The 25,246-nt window shown below is 51.6% G+C and overlaps 1 protein-coding gene across 3 annotated transcripts in view; it reads right to left on the bottom strand.

Moving 5' to 3' along the window:
- The window catches only part of DIP2B (disco interacting protein 2 homolog B), a 66,884-nt gene extending 42,597 nt beyond the window's left edge, over positions 1 to 24,287 (bottom strand). For all 3 annotated transcript variants that reach the window (XM_065659593.1, XM_065659592.1, XM_065659591.1), the window contains exon 1: positions 24,051 to 24,287. In XM_065659593.1, the coding sequence (XP_065515665.1) occupies positions 24,051 to 24,138 (88 nt within the window). In that variant the 5' untranslated portion in view covers positions 24,139 to 24,287. The remainder of the gene's footprint in view (positions 1 to 24,050) is intronic.
- Positions 24,288 to 25,246: the final 959 nt, after the last annotated feature.

A 25,246-nucleotide genomic window follows, 5' to 3' on the forward strand; every position in this document is an offset into this window, starting at 1 on the left:
GACCACGCTCCTGGCACCAGCACTGCTTTGCTTCAGGAATTCCTCACCTTGCTGTGCATCACCCACACCATTCCCCCCCCATTTCAACCCTCTTTCCCCTATTTCGTCTGTTCCCTATGCCTGAAAAGAAGGATTTCCACACATCCTCAAGACACAGCCGGTCTGCGAGCGGACAAGTGTGGATTCAGCACAGGAAACAACTCCAGATTGACGGTTCGCAGAGACAAGTTCCATTGGGGAGCAGCTTTTCCCTCCCTTGGAATGCCCTGACCACAACCCCGACTGCAGACACCTCCGTGATGAAATCCAGGAGCTCTGCGTACACTTGAGAACCAGAATTCCCTAGGGGGAAAAAGCCCAAAGTGGATTCCGAGCTTCCTTTTTCATCGGATTCTCCCGATTCCTTGCGAGGCAATGAGAACTGGTCCTCACCACGCAAATCCCATCCGGGTGTTCCGACCACGGGGAGTGCAAGGGAAAAGATGACCACAAACAGAGGGGTACGGGCTTCCCCTGAGCAGGAGGAAGCCTGGGGAGCGGAGCTGCTGCCCTCAGCCCAGCGGTTCCACCTACATCCAAACCAGGGTAGGGAGAAGCTGAAAGCCCCAGGCTCGCCGCCCTGTGACGCCAGGCTGCTTTTCAGCAATTAGAGATGCTGATCTCCTTCCAGGCCGTGGTGCTCCATCAGTGCAAGGTGGTAACACCAGCTAATCCTGCTGCGCGCAGACAATGCTGCCTCTTTCAACATCCTTGCTCCCCTTCCCTCCCCCTGGAAGGAGCGCACTGATTCATTTACTGTCTAACAAAACCATAATTACTCCAGAGGAGGAACTCAGGAAAATGATCACGTAGCGCACAGCATCTCCCCAGCAAAGCCTCCAAACACTGGACCGCATCAAGCAAAAGGAGGCAGATTTGGATTGCGTTTGGGAAAACAAAGCTTTGTGCGCTTAAAAGAAGAAACTCAATGTTGATGTTGCCAGGGGTTTATACTGATAGAGGATGGTGGAAATGGCTCCATCAGCCCCCAAACCCAGGCAGCGTCTCTGTTTAACAGCAACAGGGTTACAACAAAGAGAAGGAAATCAACTCTGTTATCACCAGGGCATCTGTTTTTCAGGTCTCACCCCTATAAGGACTCGGCCTTTCTTGCCCACTCCCCTGCTTCTCCTCAAGGCACATGGCAGGCATCATTTCCCCCTGCTTTTACCACCTCAAATTCCAGCTGAAGGAATACAAAAGGGCTTGGTTTTGGCTTTCCTGCCCTTGACCAGAAGCAGGCACCAAACTGTTGGTAATGAAACGCAACTGCAAGTCCCCAAAGTTCTTTTGTCGCAAGCCACTTCCAGAGAGCGTCTGTGAGTGGGCCTGGAGTGTTAGGTGGCACGTTTGAGAGGTCCAGAACAGGGAAGGAAGGCACTTTAACCCTTAGGAGTGGCTCAGCTATGGCCTAGGCAGGAAATAGGCATCAAACCCATCAGCGCAGCACAGCACATAGCTAGGAACTGTTGTTGCCACTCATTCATGTACCTGCAGGTCAATGCCACCTTTCCTCTATGTCCTGCGTGGTTGACAACTTCCAGGCATCCTGCACTCCCTCCTCATGGCTTTAGCGAGGCTTAAAGCTTCAGCAACCCCAAAGACAACAGCGGAATCCTTCCGCAAAGGCTGGGTGCTCAGACAGACCCTACCTGTTCAATGGTCTCGCGCTCCCCACGCTCTTTGCCTGGAACTCCAGCACAAAAGCCGCGTTTGAAACAAGTTTCGACAATTGCCTCCTTCTGTCTGAGGCCAAAGGATGACGCAGCTTCAAAGATTCCCTCCCCCTTCCTTCTGCTGGAGCTGTCTGTCAGGTTTCCTCCGTGAAGACAACACCAAAGCCCGCGCCGTGGTGTCCTCCAGAACCAAGGCACCGACTCCTTGAAACAAAGCCTTCCTCACTCCGTACATCACGGAGCCTATAATGCATCACGGAGCCCCGCTTTAGGGGGCCTATAGGGATGCTGGGGATGGACTCTTCATCAGGGACTGCAGTGACAGGACAAGGGGTAACGGGTTCAAACTGAAACAGGGGAAGTTTAGATTGCATCTAAGGAGGAAATTCTTTCCTGTGAGGGTGCTGAGGCACTGGAATGGGTTGCCCAGGGAGGTTGGGAGTGCTCCATCCCTGGCAGTGTTCAAGGCCAGGTTGGATGAAGCCTTGTGTGGGATGGTTTAGTGTGAGGTGTCCCTGCCCATGGCAGGGGTTGGAACTGGATGATCTTGAGGTCCTTTCCAACCCAAACTATTCTATGATTCTATGATTCTATCACCAAAACACCCCAAGAGAAACGGAAGAGGTTTGCACTTTACAGTTTCCCTTTAAGGGCACCATCCCCTTCCCATTAAGAACATGAAAAGCACCCAGCGAGTCTTACAAAGCTGTGTTTGTTAAGCACCAGCATTATCCTGCTGCAGTTTCAGTACTAAAAGCTTCACAGACAGATCAGCTCCAGATTAATTCCTATACACGCAACAAGCCTACTTGGCTCCAGCACTGCGGGGGCTCTGTTCCACACTTCCAAAACCCTTTTCGAAAGGCTTATAAACGTTGCTTGACCAACCTAAAACTATTGTAACCTCAACACGAATTGTTTCAGAAGAACACGAGTCAAGGTTGGGTTTTGCTCTGTGTCATTTAAGGTCCCAGCATCACAAACCACTGCGTGCCTCAAGCCTTGGGACACATTTTGTTGTTTCACCATTCAACAATCAACCCAACTATCGAAACTAGACTGGAAATCCCTTTACACCAGTAAATGAGAGCTGCAGATGATCCACTGTCCTCCAGTGCCCCGTGTGGGCCCATGCATTACGAGTTAATAACCTTAGGTGCCAACCGGGTGAGCTAAGGACAGATTCAGCCTTCTTTGTGTGCGCAGGCAAGGGGTGACCAAAGACAAGGAGATGTCACCAGATCAATCGTAGCTGCGGACCCCCCCCTTCCCCATAAGAAAAGGGACACACATGGGAGCCCTGTAAAGAAAAGAGCCTCTGGTCCATGTACGACACTGGCGCTGGTTCTTCTCTTTGCAGCAGACAGGACGTTCTCACACGTGGCTACGTGGGGTTCACACCCCATCAACGTGACCCCGGTGTTCTCAGCTTCTTCAAAGCAGCTCAAATGGGCACGGAGCCACGCTTCAAGCCATGCCTGGAGCTCATCTGCATGGAAGAGCTGAGAGGCCAGAAGCGCTTTGCCTTTCAGATGCTCACCTGGGCTAACAGGACTGACACACTTGGGCACCAGCAACTCAACTCCTGCTGTCGGTGACTAACACCCACCTTTACAACAGGCAAAATGTCCAAACCCCCTTCAAACCTTGAAATACGTCACGAAATCCTGTTGATAACCCTGCTAAACACGGGCTCTGCTTGCTGCTTCTAATACCTGCAAAATACAACCGCTGAACACCACCTTTATACAAGATATGATATTGCTAAGTGCAGGCGTATAAATTTTACATGTTGTCCAGAAAACCAACACACGCACATAAATAGCTTAATCCCTTATAAAAATAATAAATCTTGCATGAAACCCCACTGGGGGGAGGGGGGGGGGGAATCTTTTAAATAGCAACAGCTTGTCATAGGGGAAAAAAAAAGGCATTTTCCATTCTGAATGCTCCAAAGGGCACAAACCCAAGGCTTTGTCACCAAGAGGGTTTTACAAACCTATGCAAGAGAAATATTTGCATCTATTTTTAATAAGGAGTCAATGAGAAGAATGCAAATGTAGACGGAGGAGCATTGATCAGCGTTTCCACTAGTCCTGCATCAGAACAACGCACTGGAATAGCACATACACGTAACACCCGCAGTCTGTGCCGAGTAAAGCAAGACAACCTCACAAGGCATTTACAGCCTCCAGATGCCCTGAATAACAGCAGGAAATCGGAGCTCTTCGCTCCTCGGCCCAAACACACAAACCTACCCCTCTCCCACTGGGCCGAACACAGAAGTTTCCCAGAATATGACTAAACTCTGCGCAAGAAGCAGCCCCGTGACTCAGCACTTGCTCGGCACGCAGGTAAATCACTGCCTTCCTTAAGGCAGAGACTGATGTCCCAGGGCGGTGAGCGCTGATAAGCTTCCATCCAGCCTGGCTCCGAGACCCTGCACGCAGCGAGCGCTTCCTCCAGCAGACAGGCTGGCGCGGGCAGGTTTACCACATCCAGGCTGGTTTTAGTGCAGGGATCAAAACAGAACCAGAGCCATGCAGGCACCCAACGAGAACCCCATATCCCGCTGCAGAGTGCTTCGGCACACGGAGGCAGCCACCCACAACTCCAAAGGCAAACGGTGTTTTCCCTTGGGTTTACCAAGATTCGTATCGCTCATCCCTTCCTGGCTCTCGGATGCCAAAACTTGGGAATTCTCTTGCAACTTTTCCTAACCTAAGGCTTTATTTTCCTAACCTAAGCCAACTGCTCCTTGCTGGTAACTCTTCCAAACCCGACACCATGGCAATACCTTTGGCAAACCATCCAGAAGAGCAGTTTGGATGCGCAGCCCGTTCCAGTCCAACTGTACCTGAAATTACTTTGTGTAATTAAATCCTAGGTTCTTGAATGAGATGCAAGAATGGGAGAAGAAAGAGTTAAGAGCAATTATTCCCTTATCTATTGATCAAGCACACTGCTCACACAAAGGATTCAGGCATGGAAATGCAACTCTGACCTTCCCTTAAACAGTGTTAACAGCACTAACCTAGTTGGCACCTCACACTGCACAGTAGCACGGTAATTATGTATTTCCAGATGGGAAAATGCTATTCCAAATCATAATGGGATGAGCACAATGATTATCCATGATGAAACAAAGGAAGGGATCTTGCTGAAAGCGCTGCCACTTCAAAGATTGCTCCCCAAACAAAAGTAAAAGAGAAGTAAACCCAACTGCAAGAACCCAAACAGCAGAGGTGAGGCATCGATCGGGCCGTGTTATCCCACATGCTTCCTACCCCGCTCTTCCCAAAGAGGTAGCACCAAGTGCGTCTTCATAAGGTCGTCACTCCCATTCCAGAGCCAGCAACAGAACACTAAGTGATGCCTGCTCAAAACGCACCGGTTTCCCCAAAGCCCTGAAATGTGAAACACAAATCACAGCCATCTGAGAGCAGCACCGCGCGCTTCCTCTAAGCCAGTTACCATTAAACGGTCACCATAACAGGATCCCATTACTCCAATTAAAGCAATACAACCGTTAACCTTTTACCCAGCCTCAAATCAGTGCGCAGCACTTGGCATGTCACCAGCGGGAGCTCCCACCGAACTGCACCGGTTCCTGCCAAAGGGCCCGCAGGCAGCCTCCAGGAGCAGCCACATGAGCTTTGCTACTCATTTCTGTCCGCCTGGCCAGTGGGAACCAAAGCACTTTGTTAAATAACCTTAAACCTGCATGCATGCCCCTCAAACACAGTTCTACAACCCCAGACTGTGTCCAGGTCAAAGGGAGGATGCCCCATGGAGCAATCGTTGCCGTGCAGAGGAGCACAGGCTCCTCTGTGCAGAGCCCAGGCTATGTTCTCTGCACTGAAGAGTACAAGCCATTCACGCTGGTTACAAGCTTGGCAAACCAGGTTTAAACAGAATGGGCAGAAGAAGAATGCACTGCGCAGCATGGCACAAGCAGCAGGTTTCAGTACGGGCTGTGTTAAGCTCTCAGTTATGTTTACATCAGCAACCATGGCTTCTTGAGGAATTCCAGTGCTAAGGAAACCACGCTGGCACGTCCCCAGCAAGCCTAAGAAACCCCACTATTGTGTCAGCTGCAATGCTCTTTACAAGCAAGATCATGCAAGGAATGACTTCTGCGCAGGGCTCTTTCAGCATGCAAAAGGAGAAGCAGCATCAGCTTCAGAAGCGCTTTGTTCCGAGGTTGGAGAGCAGGATGCGGCCAAGATCCTGACGTGAAAGCCTTTAAGCTGTGTGGCAGATCAAAATAATGGGCAAAATGCATGGGTAGCAGCAAACATGAGACCCTCACAGCACTGCTCAGCTGCGTGCTGGGAAGCCACCCCAGTTACTGAATGCAGGCACTCAAGGGAATGCAGGCACCTCTCCCAGCAAATCAGTGCCTCCCCATTCTGCCCACAGATCAGTGCCTCCCCATTCTGCCCACAAATCAGTGCCTCCCCATTCTGCCCACAGATCAGTGCCTCCCCATTCTGCCCACAAATCAGTGCCTCCCCATTCTGCCCACAGATCAGTGCCTCCCCATTCTGCCCACAAATCAGTGCCTCCCCATTCTGCCCACAGATCAGTGCCTCCCCATTCTGCCCACAAATCAGTGCCTCCCCATTCTGCCCACAAATCAGTGCCTCCCCATTCTGCCCACAGATCAGTGCCTCCCCATTCTGCCCACTGACAGCCCTTTGAAGAGGATGACATCCAGGTTGTGGTACCAAGTGGGCCTTGCACTCTCTGCCTTACAAGCAGAAACCCCTCACTATCCCAGTAAGAGAAGGAATGGTCAATCCATTTGCTGGCCTTGTTATGCAGGATATTACAATACCAGACAGCCCTTCTGATCCTTCCAAAACACACGGATTCTTCTTGCCTTGTATCAGTCCGTCCCCAGGACAAAAACCCTTTCAACACTGGCACCAGTGGACCTCGGAAACAAAGAGGCTCAAGAGAAAGAAAGGTCTTATTCAAGAAGCTGCCTCCAAACCCACAATTACAACTTGCAGTGCATTTTCCTACCGTGGCCTCTCCAAGGGTGCAGTCTCCCCCCCTTTCCAACTCAAATAAACGGAGTTCTCAAATGTCTTACTTGTGGAGGGAAGGAAGTATGGAGAAATCAGGATGATTTAAGAGCACCCAGTCAGCAACTTGACCAAACGACTGCAAACGAAAGGAACAAAAGAGCTTGCAGAAAAGATATTGCAGGTACAGATGTGGTTTAGTTTGAGAACGTCAGTCTCTGACAGCAAATTGAGACCGGGATGCTTTACAATACACTTCCATCGTACTGTGTGCTCCTTGCAGACCTTGTCACCGCATGCTTGGTAAAAAGCTGCTCCTGAGATCATGTTTTCTCTTCCAGCATCCACGTAAGCAAGCTCCACAGGAGGAAATGCCTCTTGTTCATTTTTCATTAGTGCAAAATGAAGCAGAAGGGACCAGCGGAGCAATCACAACCAATGACTCCAAACCACCTCACTGGAGAGTCTCAGTGAGAGGGGAATTGAGGCTCTCGGCAAACACAAACAGGATGCCACAAAGCTCCGGACAATCACTGCTCTGTCTGCGCAGTAACTGCAGTCTCTGCAGCGGTTTAGAGGGGCTGAGCAAACATCATCATAGAATCATAGAATCATAGAACAGTCAGGGTTGGAAAGGACCTCAAGATCATCCAGTTCCAACCCCCCTGCCATGGGCAGGGACACCTCACACTAAACCAGGGCACCCAAGGCTTCATCCAACCTGGCCTTGAACACCACCAGGGATGGAGCACTCACAGCCTCCCTGGGCAACCCATTCCAGTGCCTCAGCACCCTCACAGGAAAGAATTTCCTCCTTAGATCCAATCTCAACTTCCCCTGTTTCAGTTTGAACCCGTTACCCCTTGTCCTGTCACTGCAGTCCCTAATGAAGAGTCCATCCCCAGCATCCCTATAGGCCCCTTCAGACACTGGAAGCTGCTCTGAGGTCTCCACGCAGCTTCTCTGCTCCAGGCTGAACAGCCCCAACTTCCTCAGCCTGGCTCCATGCAGGAGGTGCTCCAGTCCCTGCTCATCCTCGTGGCCTCCTCTGGACTTGTTCCAACAGTTCCATGTCCTTTTCATGCTGAGGACACCAGAACTGCACCCAATGCTCCTCCCTAGTCCTGGTCTACCTGGGCCTGTAAAGCTGCTGTAGGCCTCGGCACCCTGCTCCTCTCCCTCCCAAAGGCAGCAGACTCCCCCCAGCAGGGCAATGGGCACTTCTGGCGTGGGCTGATGGACACACAGAAGTAATTCCTCTTGGAAAAGCAAAGCTACCGCCAGGAGACAGATTAAAGCCCAATAATCTCAGTGACAGCAGCCTGGGGAAGAACAGATGGGACAGCTTCCAGCAGCACTGTCTCCACTGTAGAGGACTGCGGAATAGGGACTGTCCCTACCACAATGCATCTGACACTTGTAATGTTAATGAGTCAGGCCTCTACACACAGGGGCTGAATAGCAATGAAAGAGGAAATGGGTTTTTCAGCTGGCACCTGGAATATGGGCACAGCAAGCAAATAGTGCTCCGCTGGCCAAGCAAACACCTCCATAGCATCACTGCGCACACGGCTCTATGGGATTCTGACGCTTCTGCACTCTGTTCCCAGGTAAGGCTGGGACTTTTGATGGAAATAAACTCACTGAGGTTTACTTATAATAAAAAGGGCAGAAAAATACACACGTTCCCCTTTCAGCGGGTGAATTCAGCACGAAAGCAGCAGCAGGGACCTAGCGGCAACTCTGTTAAACAGCAAAGAACTGCCCAAGCAAACACCAGCCAAATGGAGAGAGACATTAACTGGGGAACAGAAGCGGCCTCTGCCAGAGGCCACGATGCCCCCTGCCCTTTCCCTTTGCTGTTTCCATCTTGACTCACCCACACCAGATTTCAGGAGGCTCAAAGTCACAGCTCCGGGGGCTGTCGGCTGAACAGCATCGACTCCAGCACAAGCCGGATGGATGCCAGGGCACAAAGCACAGCCATGAGCTTGGGTACCGAAGGCGGCTGCAGAGAGCGAGAAAACACCAACAACCTCGAAGCTGATTCCAGACGCTCTTCAGACCAAGTGATCTCATGCACTGGAAGGCAAGGAACCTGCACCACGTCTGCCCTGGAGTCCTGCGCCCTGCACTCAAACAAGGGAAGAAGCCTGATGTCTACAGGTAAAACTTGCTGGTGTATTTGCACTACCAAGCTGCAGTCTCTCCCAGATCAAATCTACCCTAAAAATGGGTCCAAACCGATAAAGTATCACTTATATAAACTTCTAAACACCTAACAGCAGCGTATTAAACCCATTCCAGCCCTAACCAAGTGAATGGTGAATGCTTCCTCGTCCCCAAAACACCCACGTTGGCCCTGGGAAAGCAACACGGGGCTGGAGCCGAGAGCAGTGATTTCTGTCATGGCACAAACACTTGGAGCTTCACAAGGCCAGCGTCAGAGCCTGCCTGTGGGTGAAGCAGAGAGGGAACAAGCCGTGGTGGAGGCTCTTTGGAAGCTGCCCACAGCACAGCTGAGCGCATCCGTATCCTCTGCTCTAGAGTGATAATACAGACCGGTCTTTACAGGCAAGAAGAAGTATTCCTTGGATGTGGTACAGTATTTGCTTGACTGGGCTCTAGCTGGAAAACGAGGAACTGCTGGATGCGCTTCATGGTTGATGGTAAAGTTACTCACCAAACAGCGTGAGCTCCTCAGAAGTATGCCAGCCATAAATCGGAATCCAGAAAGCCACTTCCCGCACGGGAAGTGAATCAGAACGCTCTCTCAAGTTGTCCTCCCAGACACCACCGGGGGGAAGAAAGCCTGACAAATCTGCTAAAAGCTTCACGAAGCCGAAATGAAATATTAATGTTCTGAAAACGATGAGGCCAGCGCAAGTCTCCTCGGCCACGCCAGCTCTGCACAGCCCAGAGCAAGGGATGAAAGATTCCTTGCAAACACCGATGCCCAGATGGAACTAGGAATAAAGCAGAAAAACCCCAAGGTTGGGAAGTGCTAACTGGCTGGAAGAGCAACGACCAGCAAAATGCACTCCCAGTAAAGCGGTAACAGGAGTTAACGGTTATAATGCCAGCGAATGAAAGCAGAGACACAAGGTTATCACTGCACTGCACTGGGCAAGAAAACCTGTGCTGAAGATAAAGTCGGAATCACTCCCTCCAAAGTCCCCATTTTGATGTGCTCAGGAGGCTCAGCTTCAAGTGAGGTCCCTGCAGGGACATCCCTCAAGGAGGGATGCACCCATAGGGCTGCCTTCCAGTAGTTTAGGGATGGTCGGCTTGGTGCTTTCTTGAGATGCTCCCTCATCTTTCAGTCACTTAACAGAGAACTCTCCCCATTGCCTCCAATGTGAGGATGTTTGGTTGCTCAGGCCTCAATAGCAACCTGGAATGACTTGCCAGAAGCTCCCAAACCCCTTTTAATTGACCGATGACATCCATTCATTTTAATGAGAGTGAGATCATGTTTTCGTGCTTCCTTCTGCAATACAGTGAAAGCAAAGGTGACTGCAGCTGCTCTCAGCAAGAGCCAATCTCCCTCCAAGGTGCAAGCAGAATCACTTTAAAGAACAAACTAATCTTTATTGCTTTATTTCTCATTAGCACTTAACTCTAACATTATTAGCCTGTGTTTATGGCTATGTAAAAGCCCAAGTAAACCCTCCAGCTTACTCACTGCAAAGAAGCCTGGAGGGCTCATTCCTCTGCAGGCGCAGAGCGAGCACCATTTCAGACCATACAACACTAAAGCATCCAAAAGGACAAAACTTCACCCCAGCATCACCCGCAAAAGCAAGCCTGGAATTGCAGAGGGTCTCACCTTGGACTCCTTGGAGTCGTTTGTGGGGACACTGATGCCACACCACGCCTGCTGTAATAAACCATGAGGAAGCCCCAGATGATGGCAGATGCTTGCGAAGCTGCTGCTTCAGCCCCTCATCGTGACCTTGGCAAAGTGATTCCATGGCCGAGGCCTAATTCCACCTCTGTTTCGGCTGGTAAGGAGAAGGCAGGCACTTTCCAGCCCTCTCCCTTTAGCTCAGTAACCGCAGGAGCCCAATCTCTTCTGAAACCTGGAAACCCTACAGCAGACTGTGGTCTGCCCACCCAAAGAGCATCCTAACTGCAGGCTTACAACCCACTCCAGTACCTGTGCTCTCTACTGCCTGGCTCCAGCACGATTCATTATCCCTCTCCAGTCTATTCAGCATCATTCTACGTACTAGTTTATATCCTCCTTGGTCACTGTTAGGTGAATAGGGATTCTCCACCATAGCACGTGCCAACTTGCCCAGCTCACCACTGAAGAGGGCAGAACTTCACATTCCCTTTCGTTTCTGCTGTAGATGACAAGATAAAAAGCAGCTGTACGCGAACCATCTGTTACTGGGCCTAATGGAGCCATCATCACCAGGTACCAACCATTCCAAAGAACACTCTGGTATTTATAAACCCAGCGGCAATGTCATTATTAACAGGGAGATGCTTGGGTCTGTCTGATGAAGGGTCATGTTCACAGCACGCTTTGCTTCCAGCTACAGCAATAATGGCCCTTCTACAGCAACCTGAAGCACCCCAGACAGGGCTACGCAATTTAAGGGGATGGAGCGGAGCAGGACCTGTTGACAGCCCTGATTTCAGCCCAGCTGTTGTGCCAAGGAAGGGGAACTAAAGGGTTATAGAGAGCCTGCAAGCAGCAAAAGCTCTGGAAAAGGAGGAGTGCAGACGACAGGCACTGGTTTGGCCTGCGGCCCTGTGATTTGTTCGGGAAGGCTTGCCTGCTGACTCCATATGGTTCATATAAGGAGAATCTGTGCCACGCGGTGTAAGTCTCCTAAGAGAAATGATGATGTGCGGGAAATAAAGCAACCACTTCTCGTCATTCCCCCTTGTACAAGGGGCGCGTTTCAGTCCTCTGCAGCACGATACCTGCAGCAAATTTGCTGTGCACAGACAGGATTGACTATTTAAAAGCTCTAAAAGAGGGGAAAACCCCGACCTAGTGCAGAACTGCAGCCTGCCAGAGTCAAGCACTCTACGCAGACAGCACTGTCTGCAGCTTAGGAGCTATAAATCACTCCTAGATCGTTTCCTGCAGACAGAAAGGACCTGGCAGAGCAGCTTGGATCTGACAGTGCCCATTTCTAACCTGCTTCGTTTAAAACTGACGTTTATTTTGCTCCTGGAGCGTGCGTCTCCCCTTTATTCCAGCACACGGCAAGCTGAGGAGGAGGAATTCATCCCGCGGAGGAAGGAGGCAACCCAGAGGCAAGGCAGCAGAGCCTGCCCACTGGAGACATCTCCCTCCTTGCGATCAGCACGAAGTCGGACTCGGGGCTCTTCAAGACGAGGCCGGTTCTAAGAGATCCTTTGCTCGCGGTTTGGTTTCAGCAGATGGGGTAAGCGCTGCAGTGACAGACCCGAGGACTCCAGCACAAGATCTCAGCATTCACACACAAGCACCAGGACCCAGCGAGCTAATGCAGGCTGACATGCAAAAGTGCGCGATCATTTCCATGCGGCTGCCTTCCTCTTCTTTACATAGGAGGCCAAGGAAGCCCCTGGGGCTGTACTAGTGCCTAAATGGGCGCAGGTTTCCTTTAGTCTCTAACAAAGGCTTCAAGCACTTGGCGAGCTGCCCGAGCCTCGCTGCCTTCTTCCTCTTCAGATGTGCCTCCATCCCCAGATAAGGCAGCGCGGCTTGGAGCGCGCACCCTGCACAACCAGCGCCGAAGGACAGCGCAGGAAACCCAAGTCAGCTTTTCCCCTCCGTGAGGTAACTCCCTGGAACAACCAGCAGAGTCTTTCCCATTTCCGTCTCTAACAGTAGGTACCACTCAACGCTCACACATCGACTGGTTCAGTGAGTTAAGAGGAGAGATGCTGCCTGCAGTTGCTTGGGGCAGAATGTGCCGAAGGAGCAGAAATCTACCTTTCAACGAGGAATCTGTGAGACAGCTTCAAACAATCCCTTTGAGAGGTGGAAAGCATCCGACAACCGCCAGCCTGCTCCGATAGGGAGGGAGGCCTTTTGTCACACTGCACCCACAGCAAAGCCAAGGTGTTCTTGACGGCAGAATGGCAGAGGAGGGCCAGCTCTTCGGTCTCCCGCATCTCTCCACTTTCATCCTCCCTTTGTTGGACCGTTCGCAGGGCGTCCTCTCGCGATGGCAAGGATCCCCCCGGCAATCTGTTCTGTTTAGCAAGCCTGTCAACTCCTCAATCCACGTCCCTGAACCAGCGCAAGCCAGAGGTGGTCTCTTTGCATGGCAGAGCACCAGAAAACAGCACACACGCTCCGGGCTGTATCACTGCCAGAGCCTCCCTAAACTGAAGCCAGATTCAATGCTAACAGAAGACTATTTACTCCTTCCCCAGTCCTCCACGCCAAGTGTTCCCTTTTAGCCTTCTTGTCCGGCTTAGCCATGTCTGTGCTGGGAGAGGAGCGTGCCTGCAGTGCTGCACAGCACCTCCGTGCCCTTCGCACCGCTTTATGGCTCACGGGAGGCTGTTCTGTCATCTCAAACACAAGAACATCAACAGCCATTTGAGAAGGGGCCGGGTTACAGCATCCTGCCTGACACAGCATCCCTGACCTTACCTCACATCCTCCCGCTCTTGGTGCTTCGCTGAATCCACTTAACTCCCTAGAAGGTGAACGAGGAAAAGCATCACTTTTGCTGCAGACTCCATGTGGAGGGAGGGAACCGCCATAAATCAGCGCCTGCAGAGCTGCCCGCACGTGAACCTTTACTTCTCTTTGCCGTTCTCCACCGGGTTCAACCCAAGCAATTGCCTTCACATCGCACACTGCAACCCTTCCACACCAAGACGGATGGCTGCAGGTAAGCTGTGAGACAAATCTCTACAACTCTTTCAAGGCAGCCCAAAGGAGAGCAGTCAGTCCAAAAGAACAATGCAAAGCAAACGGGACGTGCTTGGATGAGACCCAAGAAACAAGCCCTAACCTCTTAACAAGCCCTTGGAATTAGTGACAGCCACACTCCGCAGAGCAGCCTTCAGTCCCCCTTTACAGGAGCTGCAAGAGGAGTGTTAGAATCAGAGGGAGGAAGGAGAAAGGTCCCGATTTTCTTAAGTCTCATCTGCAAAAGAGCTTCATTCAGGTTAAATATCAGCTTATCCACCACGAAAGAGGGAAGAAACAGGCACACGCTGCTCAGCAAGTAATTACCTAGCGAGACACATGCCAGTGATCACAATGCATCAAGTGTGACTTTAATAGCTCCGAAGGCTTTTCTCTCTGGCTTCCACGCTAGAAGCAGCCACTACTAAGAGCGTGTTCCCAAAGCTCTGCCCGATGAAGCAGGCTCTGACACACAAAAGCCAAAGGGTCACCGCATCTTCCTGTTTGCTGCTCCAGCCAGGCACTTCTTAAAGGCCCACTGCGAAAGGAACTGCCTTGAAAACCTTCCAAGGAAACATGAACTCCAGGGCTTTGGGTTTCTGTGTGATGGGGGGGGGGAAAGAGGAGAGCAAAGCAGCCACGCTCCAGCACCAGCATCCGTGCCTCTGGCCAAGCTACAGCAACAGCCCCAAGTCTCCCATACTCAGGATGAGTGGCCCCTACGTGGTTTTTACAGGCTGCAGTTTGAAAACAGGACTTAACAAGTATCAAAGAGGGGAAGAACTACGCAGGAGAGCGCTGTTTGCTCAAGGTTTCTAGGTGTGGCTGCAGCCATAATGGGATTATTTAGACCTGAGTCATTTGCTCTGTCTTCATCCCGGATTCTCCGTCTTTGGGGCTCAATCGTGGACTTTCTGAATTCAGGCTATTTCACGAAACCCTTGGGAATTTCAAGCAGAGAGCAGGAATTCCACCAACCCACGTGGTTCAGACTGTGTCCAACCAAAGCTTCCCATCGGCATCGCAGCTACACGTGAGATGACCTTCCCATGTGGAAAACCATGCAAGCCCCCAGCGCGCTGCACAGGCCCCATGCGGGAGTCATCAAAGCCCTTCCTCTGAAGTGAGAACGGAGCAGATCTGATGAGCACCAGCTCAGCTCACCCCTGTGCCTTCCTGCCTGGGACCTGGCAATCACACCACTTCCCCCTTTTCACCGCAGCAGCTTCCATCAGTACGGAGTTACAATGAGAACTGTTCTTCCTTTCAATCCCTAAGGGATCGCTTCCAGTTTCTGCCCTAAGAATAACCCAGGTCTTGGTCTCAAAAGAGCATTTACACAAGGACCTGACTATTACGAGATCTCCTTTTGGCTGGGACAAGCTCCAGCCTTGTGGTGTTCAGGGCTTTTTTCAGGACTGCCACCCCGTTTAGAGCTGAACCAAAATCATTTCTAACTCCATGACCTACAAACGCCTTCACTGCTCATGAACTGAAGGAAATGGGTCAGTATTTAAGAAACAAAGCTTCTGTTCCTAACGGTGCAATCAATATCCTAACCTTTCCTCATCAGCTCCTGACGGTTCAGTCAAGCCACCTCCACCTTGCCAAAGCTCACCCCTTTGCACAGAGCAGCGGCGCCTGCGCTCTCCAAGATGGGAAGGAGAAGATGCTAAGAGGTGAGAGCACCGAAGGCTTTGCTATGAAGCCAGGGCTGCAGCTCTCCAGGACACACCACAGGCACATAAATGCTTCCCTCCACCATGGTAAGGAGCCAGCAGCATCCTTCTCCTTTGCCAGACACAAAGAGCACTGCAAGAAGCCCCGCGTTTGGCCAACCAAATACCATCAGCACTCTGCTAGAACCACCCCTATGGGGCACGGAACCATATACTATTGAATGCCACAAACGGAGCTCTTTTAACGGGGGTTTTCTGTTTAGAGTCAGTTAAGGGGGAAAAGAAGCAAAGAAAAAAGCCTGGTTTAACAAGCTGCCGCTCTGTTCATTCCTCTCCCAAAGCCACTGAGGATCAAGGACCTTTTATCTCCAGCTCGGATCACCTGACTCTGCTTCTCCTCTCCATCATAATCCCAGCCTGGAATGTGCTCTGTCACCTCCCAGCTCCTCGGAGCACCTCTCCTATTCACCACAGTGACAATGCACATTGGGAGCAGGAACGTCAGCACAAACCCACAGCAGGCTCCCAGCTTGTCCTCCCGGCAGCAGGGCAGAGGGGGGGACCTTTCCCAGCTCTGTTCACTTTGCTCATACCTCTCTGTAGCCAGGAAGCACGGAATTCCAAAGCCTCCTTCCCCTCCTCAGGGTTTCTTTTGGCTGGTCAGCTTATCCGCAATCACTGCTTCCAGAGAGGCACCCAAAGCAGGTAATTACAGTGCTGGTGATGATGGAGAGCCAACCACTAAGCAAAGCAAGCAGCCTTTATCAGGCCATACACGCTCTGCTGCTGGTGTCAGTGAGCAAATTACAGCCTTTCCAGCCAAGGTGCTCCACATTGGGATGCTTCTCCATGTCAGAGATTAATCAGCACTCCAAATGAAGACTCGGTGCATTAAAGGTACAGGTGGGACAGGAGGCAACACAAACCCTTCTCTAACACATCCTCATCTGACTGCCCTCTCTGGAAGGGTGGGAATGAAATCACACTTTGGGACAGGACCTGAGGCCACCCACACCTTCCAGCTCTCAATCTGGTGCTTTCTCTGCTGCATCATTCCCACTTTAGGCCACATCCTTCCAATTCAGGGCCAAGGAAATGCCCCACCATAAACTGGTTTGGATGCTCCACGTGGCGCTTCTCGAGTCGCGGTGGCCCTCGTGGTCATCCCTTCCCACTCCCAGCAGCACAGCTCTACAGCCCACAGCCCATCCCTGCAGCAACGGCTCCTATGGAAAATCATGAGTGGGAAAAGACCTATTCTTAGCTTCCTGTCATGGAATTCAGCAGCTCGGAAGGAGGAGCTGGAAGTATCACATGATGCTCAATTCCCAACAGAACAGAGGGCTTTGTCTGCACTAGGGAGATGCATGGGGCTGCAGTGCCAGGAGAGGCAGGGATAAAGCTGGACGTCCTCCAGCAAATTACCTGTGCTCCCAGCGAAATCCATTACAAACTTGTTTTGGAGGAACACCGACGTTGCTATTCCCAAGTTTTCTTCCTGCAGAGTAAGCTAAAATCCTACCAAGACGCCGACACCTCTTCTTTGCCAATAAAAAGATGGTTTAGTTTCCCAACTCCTTTAGGACTAAGGTAACAGGAACAATACCCCTCTGAAGAGGGAAAGACAGGAAAAACATCCCAAACAACTCGTTTCCACTGCTGCACTTTAGACCTGATGTTTGACATTAGTCCTGATCCCAGAGGCAAAATGGGAGTGCTTTATTCACTAAGTCAACCGGCTCCCACGGCTACAGCCATCCTAAATGGAATGCATTATTCCTGCATTAAAACATATGTTTTTCAAGGCAGCAAGCCATGAGAGAGATTACAGAAGACCTAATTTTATCAGGCAGGGATACAATTCTCCTGGTTGTTTTTGCTCCCTAGGGACACGGAGCTGGGCAATGCAGGTTGCCTGACTGCTGGGGAACAACTCCGAGAGGCTCAGTTGCTGATCACGGAGGCAGTAACTCGCATGCTGGGCCCACAAGATGCATTCACGTAGGCCCTGTGGGCTCCATCCCCCTGGAATTCCAAGTCCAGAAGACCTGGTTTGGATCAGCAGTTCTCAAGTCAACATGAACTCAAAAAGGTTTCTGTTGGCAGGGAAGCGCTAAAACCTTAAGCCAGCTCTTTGTTTCTATCATTCTTTTAATCTTTAAGGTATTTAAAGTTACTGGAACCTTCAGTTTTAAGCTCAAATTACACTAAATAAACCAAGGTGCTTGCTCACACGAGCAGCAAGGAAAGTTAAGTCCCTGTTCCACCGCCTGTCTCTGGTATAAAGATCATCTCTGCTGCCCGTGCTTATTCTAAGCAGCGCTTCAGAAACTCTCCGCTTTGAAGCTGGAAACAAAACGCAAGTTGATAGAAATAAGCATTTTACTGCAAAAAAGCATTCGAGGCGGGAGGAACAACCCAGCCCTGGCAAACGTGCTCCGGAATGAGAATTCCAGGTGGGAGGCTTTTCCCAAGGCTTCGCATCAAAATGCAACGGGAATACTGGTGGAGCAGATGGAATGCTGCTGCCTGCAGAGCATCCGTTAGCTATAAATCACTGCTTCCTCACACATGGTGCAAATGGAAGAGTCTTCCATTCTAATTAATAGAACGAGACATCCAGGCCTGGAGACTCTGCTCTGTTTCCAGAAGCTCCAAGGAAGATTTTGGATCGGATCGCCCTCAACAGAGAAATGCTCCAGTTCTTCTATTCAGCCACATCCATAAAAGCAACCGAGCAACTGAGTGAGAGATGCAGGAAATGCCTTTATGAAAGAGACACGGTTTAATGAAAGCCATTTGAAGCAGTTATCTGAACAGTGCATTTGAAACAACTGAAAACAGGATCTGCCTGCACCTCTGGGACTTGTCACCAGGAGTTCACTCCCTGCCTTCTGAAACCTGCCCCTGAATAAACATGATAAATGCAATGAATAGAAAACTTCATGACCAAAACTACTCAGATAGAGGGAACCAGGAAGGAACCCATCACCCTTTCCACCACAGTCCCCATGAACCAGCAACACGAGGGTGCACACTTTCCTATGGAGCTCTACTTGGACGCGTGATTGGAAAGAGCAGCAATCTGGCTCCACGCAGCTATGGCTCCATCCATCACATTTACTACTGAATATTTCATGCTAGAGAATTTAAAATAGAAACCTGAAGATCACTTATGTAGGACACCACAAAGAGCAGCTTTAGCACAGATGTGTCAGGCTAACCGGGCTGATTAACGCTTCCAGCCTAAGTAGCCAGCTGAAGCTGCAAACACCACCCAGAGAAGCACCAGCAACCATAAAGGAGAAACTGGGCATCGCTGCTGCCACGGCCCCTCCACCCAGCTGAGGAGAACTGGTTCCAACTCCAGCGAAGTAACCAGGGAGGAGGTGAAGGACTCTCTTTAAAGCCTCTCATTCTCTCCTCTCCCCAAGGCAAAGGGGCAGAGCTGCAGCCTTTCATAATGGCCCCAAACTTGTCCCTTATATACTTAGGAAATGAGGAGCAACACAGAAACACACACGTTCTTCAACCCTCCTGGTTGCTCCTTATTACACCAGCTGGATGCTCCAAACCCTCTCCTTTTCTTCATGTTTACAGGCTTCAGCCTTGTACCAACAGCGAAATCTCCTCCCCTTTATTCCTCTCCAATCCCTACTGCCTCTTTCTGAACCATTAATGCTTTAAATCACCCTGCTTTGACCATCTGCACAGTAGAAACCTGTGATCACCTTACAGGCCTTGCCTGATGCACTGGTGACAGATCTGTTCCTCTTGATCACCGCTTGAGCTGTGCTTCCTTTTCCTGTTGCACAGCACCCCTGCACCACCACGCTTAGGTGGTAAGGCTGCAGAAAACACGATAACCTCCGAAGTGAAAGCTCTTATCAGAGCCTTTGTAAAGCCAAACAAGGCAGGAAGCATCACCTGTGAATGCGCGCACACAGCTCCCCGCGACAGGCTCCAAAAGGGGGTTTATGCATTTCAAAGCACGGCCTCAGACCTGCACCTTTGTCGGGTTGTTTGGAGCGTGCGGAAGGCGCACGCAGAGCGCTCAGCACACGCGGTACCCATCAGCCGCCGGTAAATGAAGGAAGCAACGCGAAAGCTTCCCCATTATTCGTTCTGCCCAACGCGAGACTTGTGGCTGAGATGCTGCCCAAACGCACTGAAGCCACCTGGGAGTCCTGCCGGCTACAAGATGATCAGCTCCAACCGGCTGCTGCGTACGAGCTCTCCTTCAGCCTTTTCCTTGCTGGAGCCTCAGCTCCCCTCTGAGCGGTGGGGAAGAAACAGAAGTGAAACCTTTCTGCTCACTCAGCAAAAACCAGAGCCGGGCCTTAGGCCGGCGATCGCATCCTTTGGCTCTTCTCTAATCTAGCTACATCCTGTGCTGCAGCTCCTTAATCCATAGGGAAGATCCTCACCCACTTCGATAGGCGCCTGGCGAGGAAAGAATGAGAACTGAACCACGCAGCCGCTGAGAGAACACAGAAATACCACGATTCCATAGGAGAGTCTCAAGCCAAACAAAATACAGGCTCTACCCGCTTGCTCGAGTCAACGCGTTCTCTTCCAGTCAGGTTCTATCCTATTTGGCTGCCCTTCGGGCCTGGGTTTCAGCCGTTTTGCTGATCCTACGTTTTCCACACGCGCCACCATCCTTGCTCTTCCTTCGGCCTCTGAAAACCCTACTACAAAGCTTTCCTCTGCGGGCAGAGCCTCGGGAGGAGGCAATGAGCTTTAAAAGGAACACGCAGGGGGGCACGAAGCCGTTGACAGAAAGACCCCCCTGAAATCACAAAGCAGACGGCCCGCTGCGTTTAACTAAAGGAGGGAACAGAAACCAGCTCCTTCCGCACACACTGATGGCATAACCCTGCCCCGTCACCCAGGAGCCACTGAAACGACGTCCAAGGCCTCAACTACCAGGCAAATTCCTCTCTGTGACTAGGCAGAGCTTTCCCCACCCCTTACCGCGTACTTCCATAGATATCCCAGCCTGAAGGTCGCTCCACAAGCATCCCTTCCCTTGTTAAAAGCATCAGGCAAGGCAAACTGTAGTCAAGCAAGAACCAGCAGCTAAATAAGCTCTTTCGGAGCGTGCTTCACCCTCTCAGACACAAGACGGCTTGGGATACGCGTCCTGCTTCCGAAGCAACGCTCTCAGCACCCCACCATCGATGCCGCACCAAGAGAACAAGCTCTGCCCCACCTGCAGCAGAGCAGTCTCATAACGTGCACTGAACCAGATGCAGTGAACGTGCTTAATGACAGCCTTTGAACCCAGAGCTTCTCAGCTCCATTAACATCCCTGTGATGAGGTTAACGCGAGAGGAGCTGCCTGAGAAAACCCTAAGAGCACCCGGAGGTCCCCAGGCTGGGTGCTGGGGTGCTTTAACACCAGCATTTACAGGTGAACATGGCACAAAGAGGGACATTTACCTTGTTCTGTGAGCTCCGCAGCACACACGACAAACGCTTCAAGGAACAGCATCACATCGTGGATGCAGTCGCCCGGACACACGGCTGCAGCTCAACCCCGAAGGCACGGAGCTGAGCTCCCATACACAAAGACATGTAAAACTGGGGGGGGGGGGGGAGTCTTCTTTAAAGTTAATATCCCTGGCAGTTGTGCTCATGAACAAGAAGCAGATGCAAATACAACCCCAGCCCTTCCCATCATTAGGGATGCAGGATGTGGGCGGTACTGACTGATGAAGAAAAGCATCAGAAAGAAAGAAAACACGAGTGAGAAAAGAGGGAAAAGCTGAGTAATGACGAGCAGGTTCCAGGTTCCCAGTTCCATGACCCAATTCACTGCCCAGCTTCAGTCCGTGTTCCTTTAACACTTAGAGGCTTACAACAACACTGGTCTCTTCCGTAAGGGAATGGGACGTCTCCATAACGTGCAATGGGGAAGGTTCGGGTAGGACACACTGCCCATTGATAGAAGACAATGGGAATTCTTATCGACACTCAGAAATAACTGAGTTAGGCTCAAACCAGTCACTGAGGCCAAACAAAGACACAAGAAAAGACTACAATAATGCAGTTTCTGTTCACTAATAGTTACCACTTCTTGAAACATATCCCACTGCTCCGCTCAGACACTTTACACGTACCCAGGAGCAGGACTACTGTTACTTCCAGGCTGACCGCAGGGCTCCGTAAGGAATGACCCAGGAATGGCAGAGGTATAATCTGTCCTGCTGCTCTGTTTGCGCAGGCTGCTCCTGAAGGAAGTCTCATCATTGCAAACTACAGTCCCTATTTTAAGCAGACATTAAACTAATCCCGCTCCATTCTGCATCCTACTTGCTGACGCAGCAACTTTCCCCAGCAGAACGCCAGATAACATTTGAATACTGGATTTCCCCCTGTATTGTTAGGAATTCTCCGTGCCATGGTGGGGAACAGGAACAGAGCCCTGCACGGCAAAACTCACTGCTGGGACCAGCACCCAAGGTGTCTACGCCCTCAGCCTGCAGCCTTCTGCATCCGAAGGCATCTTCCAAACCCTATCCCGACCACGGGATCGTACATCAGGGACTGAGCGCTTTGCTACCTGCCTGAGCTCCCTGCGGCTCCTCTCCCGTTCCAAAAGGTCCTCACCCAGGAACCCTGACAGAAGCATTTACACAGCAAACAGTTAAGCCTAGAGACAAATAAAGCCGCAATGAGAGGGCGGGGAATAAAGGCTCAAGTGTTGTTATCGGAGCAACAACGAAGCAGTTCAACGTGAGGCACTGCTGCCGGTCCTCATGAAATGCTCCCATTCAGGGTTGTTTACTAGGAACAGGCCCCGGTTCCAGGCAGTGGCACAATGCACACACACGCCTTCAAACCTGGAAGCTTAAGCCTCAAACTAGGGCGTATGTTTCAAGACCCATGCGATGACGTTCCCTCGCTGACTCATCCGGCTCCTTTACAGGTCAGACCTCAGTTATCTCAGCACCAAGGTACCATGAAATACGTTTCCAAGAGGCTGGGGCCGCAGGCACACACAGTTCTATGGGATCATGGAGGGGGGGGTGATAGAAAAAGTGATTTGAAGTTCAGCAGCCTTCCAGTGTCTGAAGGGGGCTATAGGGATGCTGGGGAGGGACTCTTCGTCAGGGACTGCAGTGACAGGACAAGGGGTAACGGGTTCAAACTGAAACAGGGGAAGTTTAGATTGGATCTAAGGAGGAAATTCTTTCCTGTGAGGGTGCTGAGGCACTGGAATGGGTTGCCCAGGGAGGCTGTGAGTGCTCCATCCCTGGCAGTGTTCAAGGCCAGGCTGGATGAAGCCTTGGGTGCCCTGGTTCAGTGTGAGGTGTCCCTGCCCATGGCAGGGGGGTTGGAACTGGATGAGCCTCAGGTCCTTTCCAACCCAACCCATTCCACGATTTGCACAAACAAATCCATAATACGCATATTAAGAAACCCGAGGATTAAATCCACAAAGGGGGCAGTGCATTAAACCTTCAGAGAATCCCTTACAGAACACAGAAAACTTCACTCTTTAGCACTGACGCTGAAGCTATTTGAGCAGCGTGTTAAAGATCAGCACCATATCACAGCTATTTTAGCAAAAAGATCTATTTTTGGTACGGAGTTTACAGGGTCACACTCTAACGGGCTTGCAGTATCACCAGCTCCATAAATTCCAAGCAAATGCTTAAAACCATCAGCAAATCGTAAAGAACACCCCCAAAAATCACGTCGTATTGCATTCCGAGCAACGGGAACGGTCTGCAGTTCTTTGTTAGCCTGGAGTCCCCAGACCCAAGCAGCAGATAACGTTATCCCTTCGGCGAAACGCTTACAGAAAGCACATCTGAAAACGTCTGACAAAGGGAAATAAAAGGGGAAATAAAAGCTAAAGTTTGACTACAAACGAGTTAAGAAAGCACCACCGAGGCCTCCCCATAAACCACATCCAAGCACCAGTGCGGGCAATGGGGGGCTGCCAGCACCCAGAATGAATCCCCGCTATTGGCTTCAAATAGGCAATAGCCCCCTGTACACACTGCAAGTGCTGGGGCAAAGAGAGGGTAAAGACGGATGCGGCCACGGCTTGATTCTCCTTCAGTTTTATTACTCAATGGGAGCGCATCGCGAGCCCTCCCATGCTGATGGCACCAAGCTCGGTGCCCTGATGCAGGGTAAATCAAAGCTATGCAAAACCGCGCTACCTGCTCTGCAACCTTCACCCTCCGCCTCGGATTCATCCCCCGGGCTCCGCAGGGGGGGGGGGTTATAACAACGCGATACCGAGAGCCGCAGTTGGAGCACGCAGAAACAAAGCCGGACCCATGCAAAAGAGGAACCACCATAACCCCCCCCCCCCCGCAAAGCCCCGCTGATGGCCCCGCAACAGAACTTGGGCACGAAGTGCAAACGGCCCCGGCTACGGCTTCACCGCGCACCCCAAGCCCCTGCGTGTCCCCCCCTCCCGCTCCGCATCCTTTAGCTTGGAAACTACAGGAAAGGGGCCACAAGAAGCAAAGCCCCCCCCGAGGGCTTCTTGGGGAGGCTCCCACCACTCGATCCCCCCCCCAACTCCAGCCCAGCCCCGACGGCAGGGCCCTTCCGGCCCCCGAGCCCCATTCCCGGCCCCCCCACACTGACCCCCCCCCCCCCCCCGGTCTCCTCTCCCTCAAGCCCCCCTCCACCCCCCGGCCTCCACACACGGAGGTTCCCCCCCCCCAGCCGTGGCGGCGGGGCCGGGGCCAGGGCCGGGCGCGCCCCCGGCGCTCCTCACCTTCGGAGAGCTCCAGCTCCAGCTCCGCCAGCTGCTCACGGACCTCGCGGGGCAGCGACGAGACCCCCGCGGCCGCCGGCTCGGCCATGGCGGGCGGAGGGGACGAGGGGCAACGGCAGGGCCCGGCCGCCGGCTCCGGTTCCGGCTCCGGTTCCGGTTCCTTCAGCGCCGGGGGCTCCGGGCCGAGGGCACAGCGGGAGCGGCCGCCACCTCCGCCATGCTGAGCCCCAGCGTCACGTGACGGGGCGGTGCGGCGCGGCCGCCGCACCTCAACCTCGCTTCACCGCAGGGCGCCCCCTCGCGGCCCGGAGCAACCATCGAGACTCCGGCACCGGATGGGGGGGGGGGGGAAGTTGACCTCACCCAGGGGAGCACGGCAGGGTCCTGGTACCATCACCCCCATTTATGCCAGCCCCACATGGACAAGGGGCCCAGACCCCCCCCCCCCATGGCCTTCAGAATATGGGGTTAAACCCCCAAAGTGTGGTCCCCACTGTGCGAAAGCGCTGGCACCCCCGCTAAAACCAAGCTGAGGTACCCAAAGGAAAACCTGAGCACAGCAAAACACATGGAATTCCAAGAGTTGGGTGGGATTGTGGTTTTTTGGTGTTGTGTTTTTTTTTTTTTTTTGGGTTTTTTTCCTTTTAAATCAGCTTTATTTTTCTAACTGTTATTTCAATTTCCCATAGCACCTTGGCAATGTCAAAAAACCAATACAAATACATGTAGTCTCATTGGAACAGTTAAAGCATGAACCTACTTCACACACGTTCTGGTTCGGACAGGGTTGACAACAAGAAGATGCCGGAACGGACAAAGTAGAGAAGCCAGATCCGTCGCTTTGCTTTTCTCCTTTCACTGAAGCCCTACCACTGTGAAGAGAGGGATCATAAATGCCAAGGGGCAGCTGGATTCATCCGGGAGGAAGGAGAAGGCTGCGGTAACGTGAGCTCAATATATTATCTGAATATCTTGTATTCTATAAAAATTAGAACAAAAACAACCATTTCTGCACAGTCTTTACATTTGAAATTGCCTTTTTTCCTTTTTTTTTTTTTTTTTTTGCCTTTTTTTTTGCCTTTTTTTTTTTGGAAACTGTATCCATAACTGAAGCTCCATAAAAATAAACCTCTGGTTCTTAAATATAAAACTTTAAAGTTGGTACAGGTTAGGTTGCAGATGGATTTTCTCTTTTT

The sequence above is a fragment of the Lathamus discolor genome, chromosome 23 (genome assembly GCF_037157495.1).
Source record: "Lathamus discolor isolate bLatDis1 chromosome 23, bLatDis1.hap1, whole genome shotgun sequence".
Classification (NCBI taxonomy): Eukaryota; Metazoa; Chordata; class Aves; order Psittaciformes; family Psittacidae; genus Lathamus; species Lathamus discolor.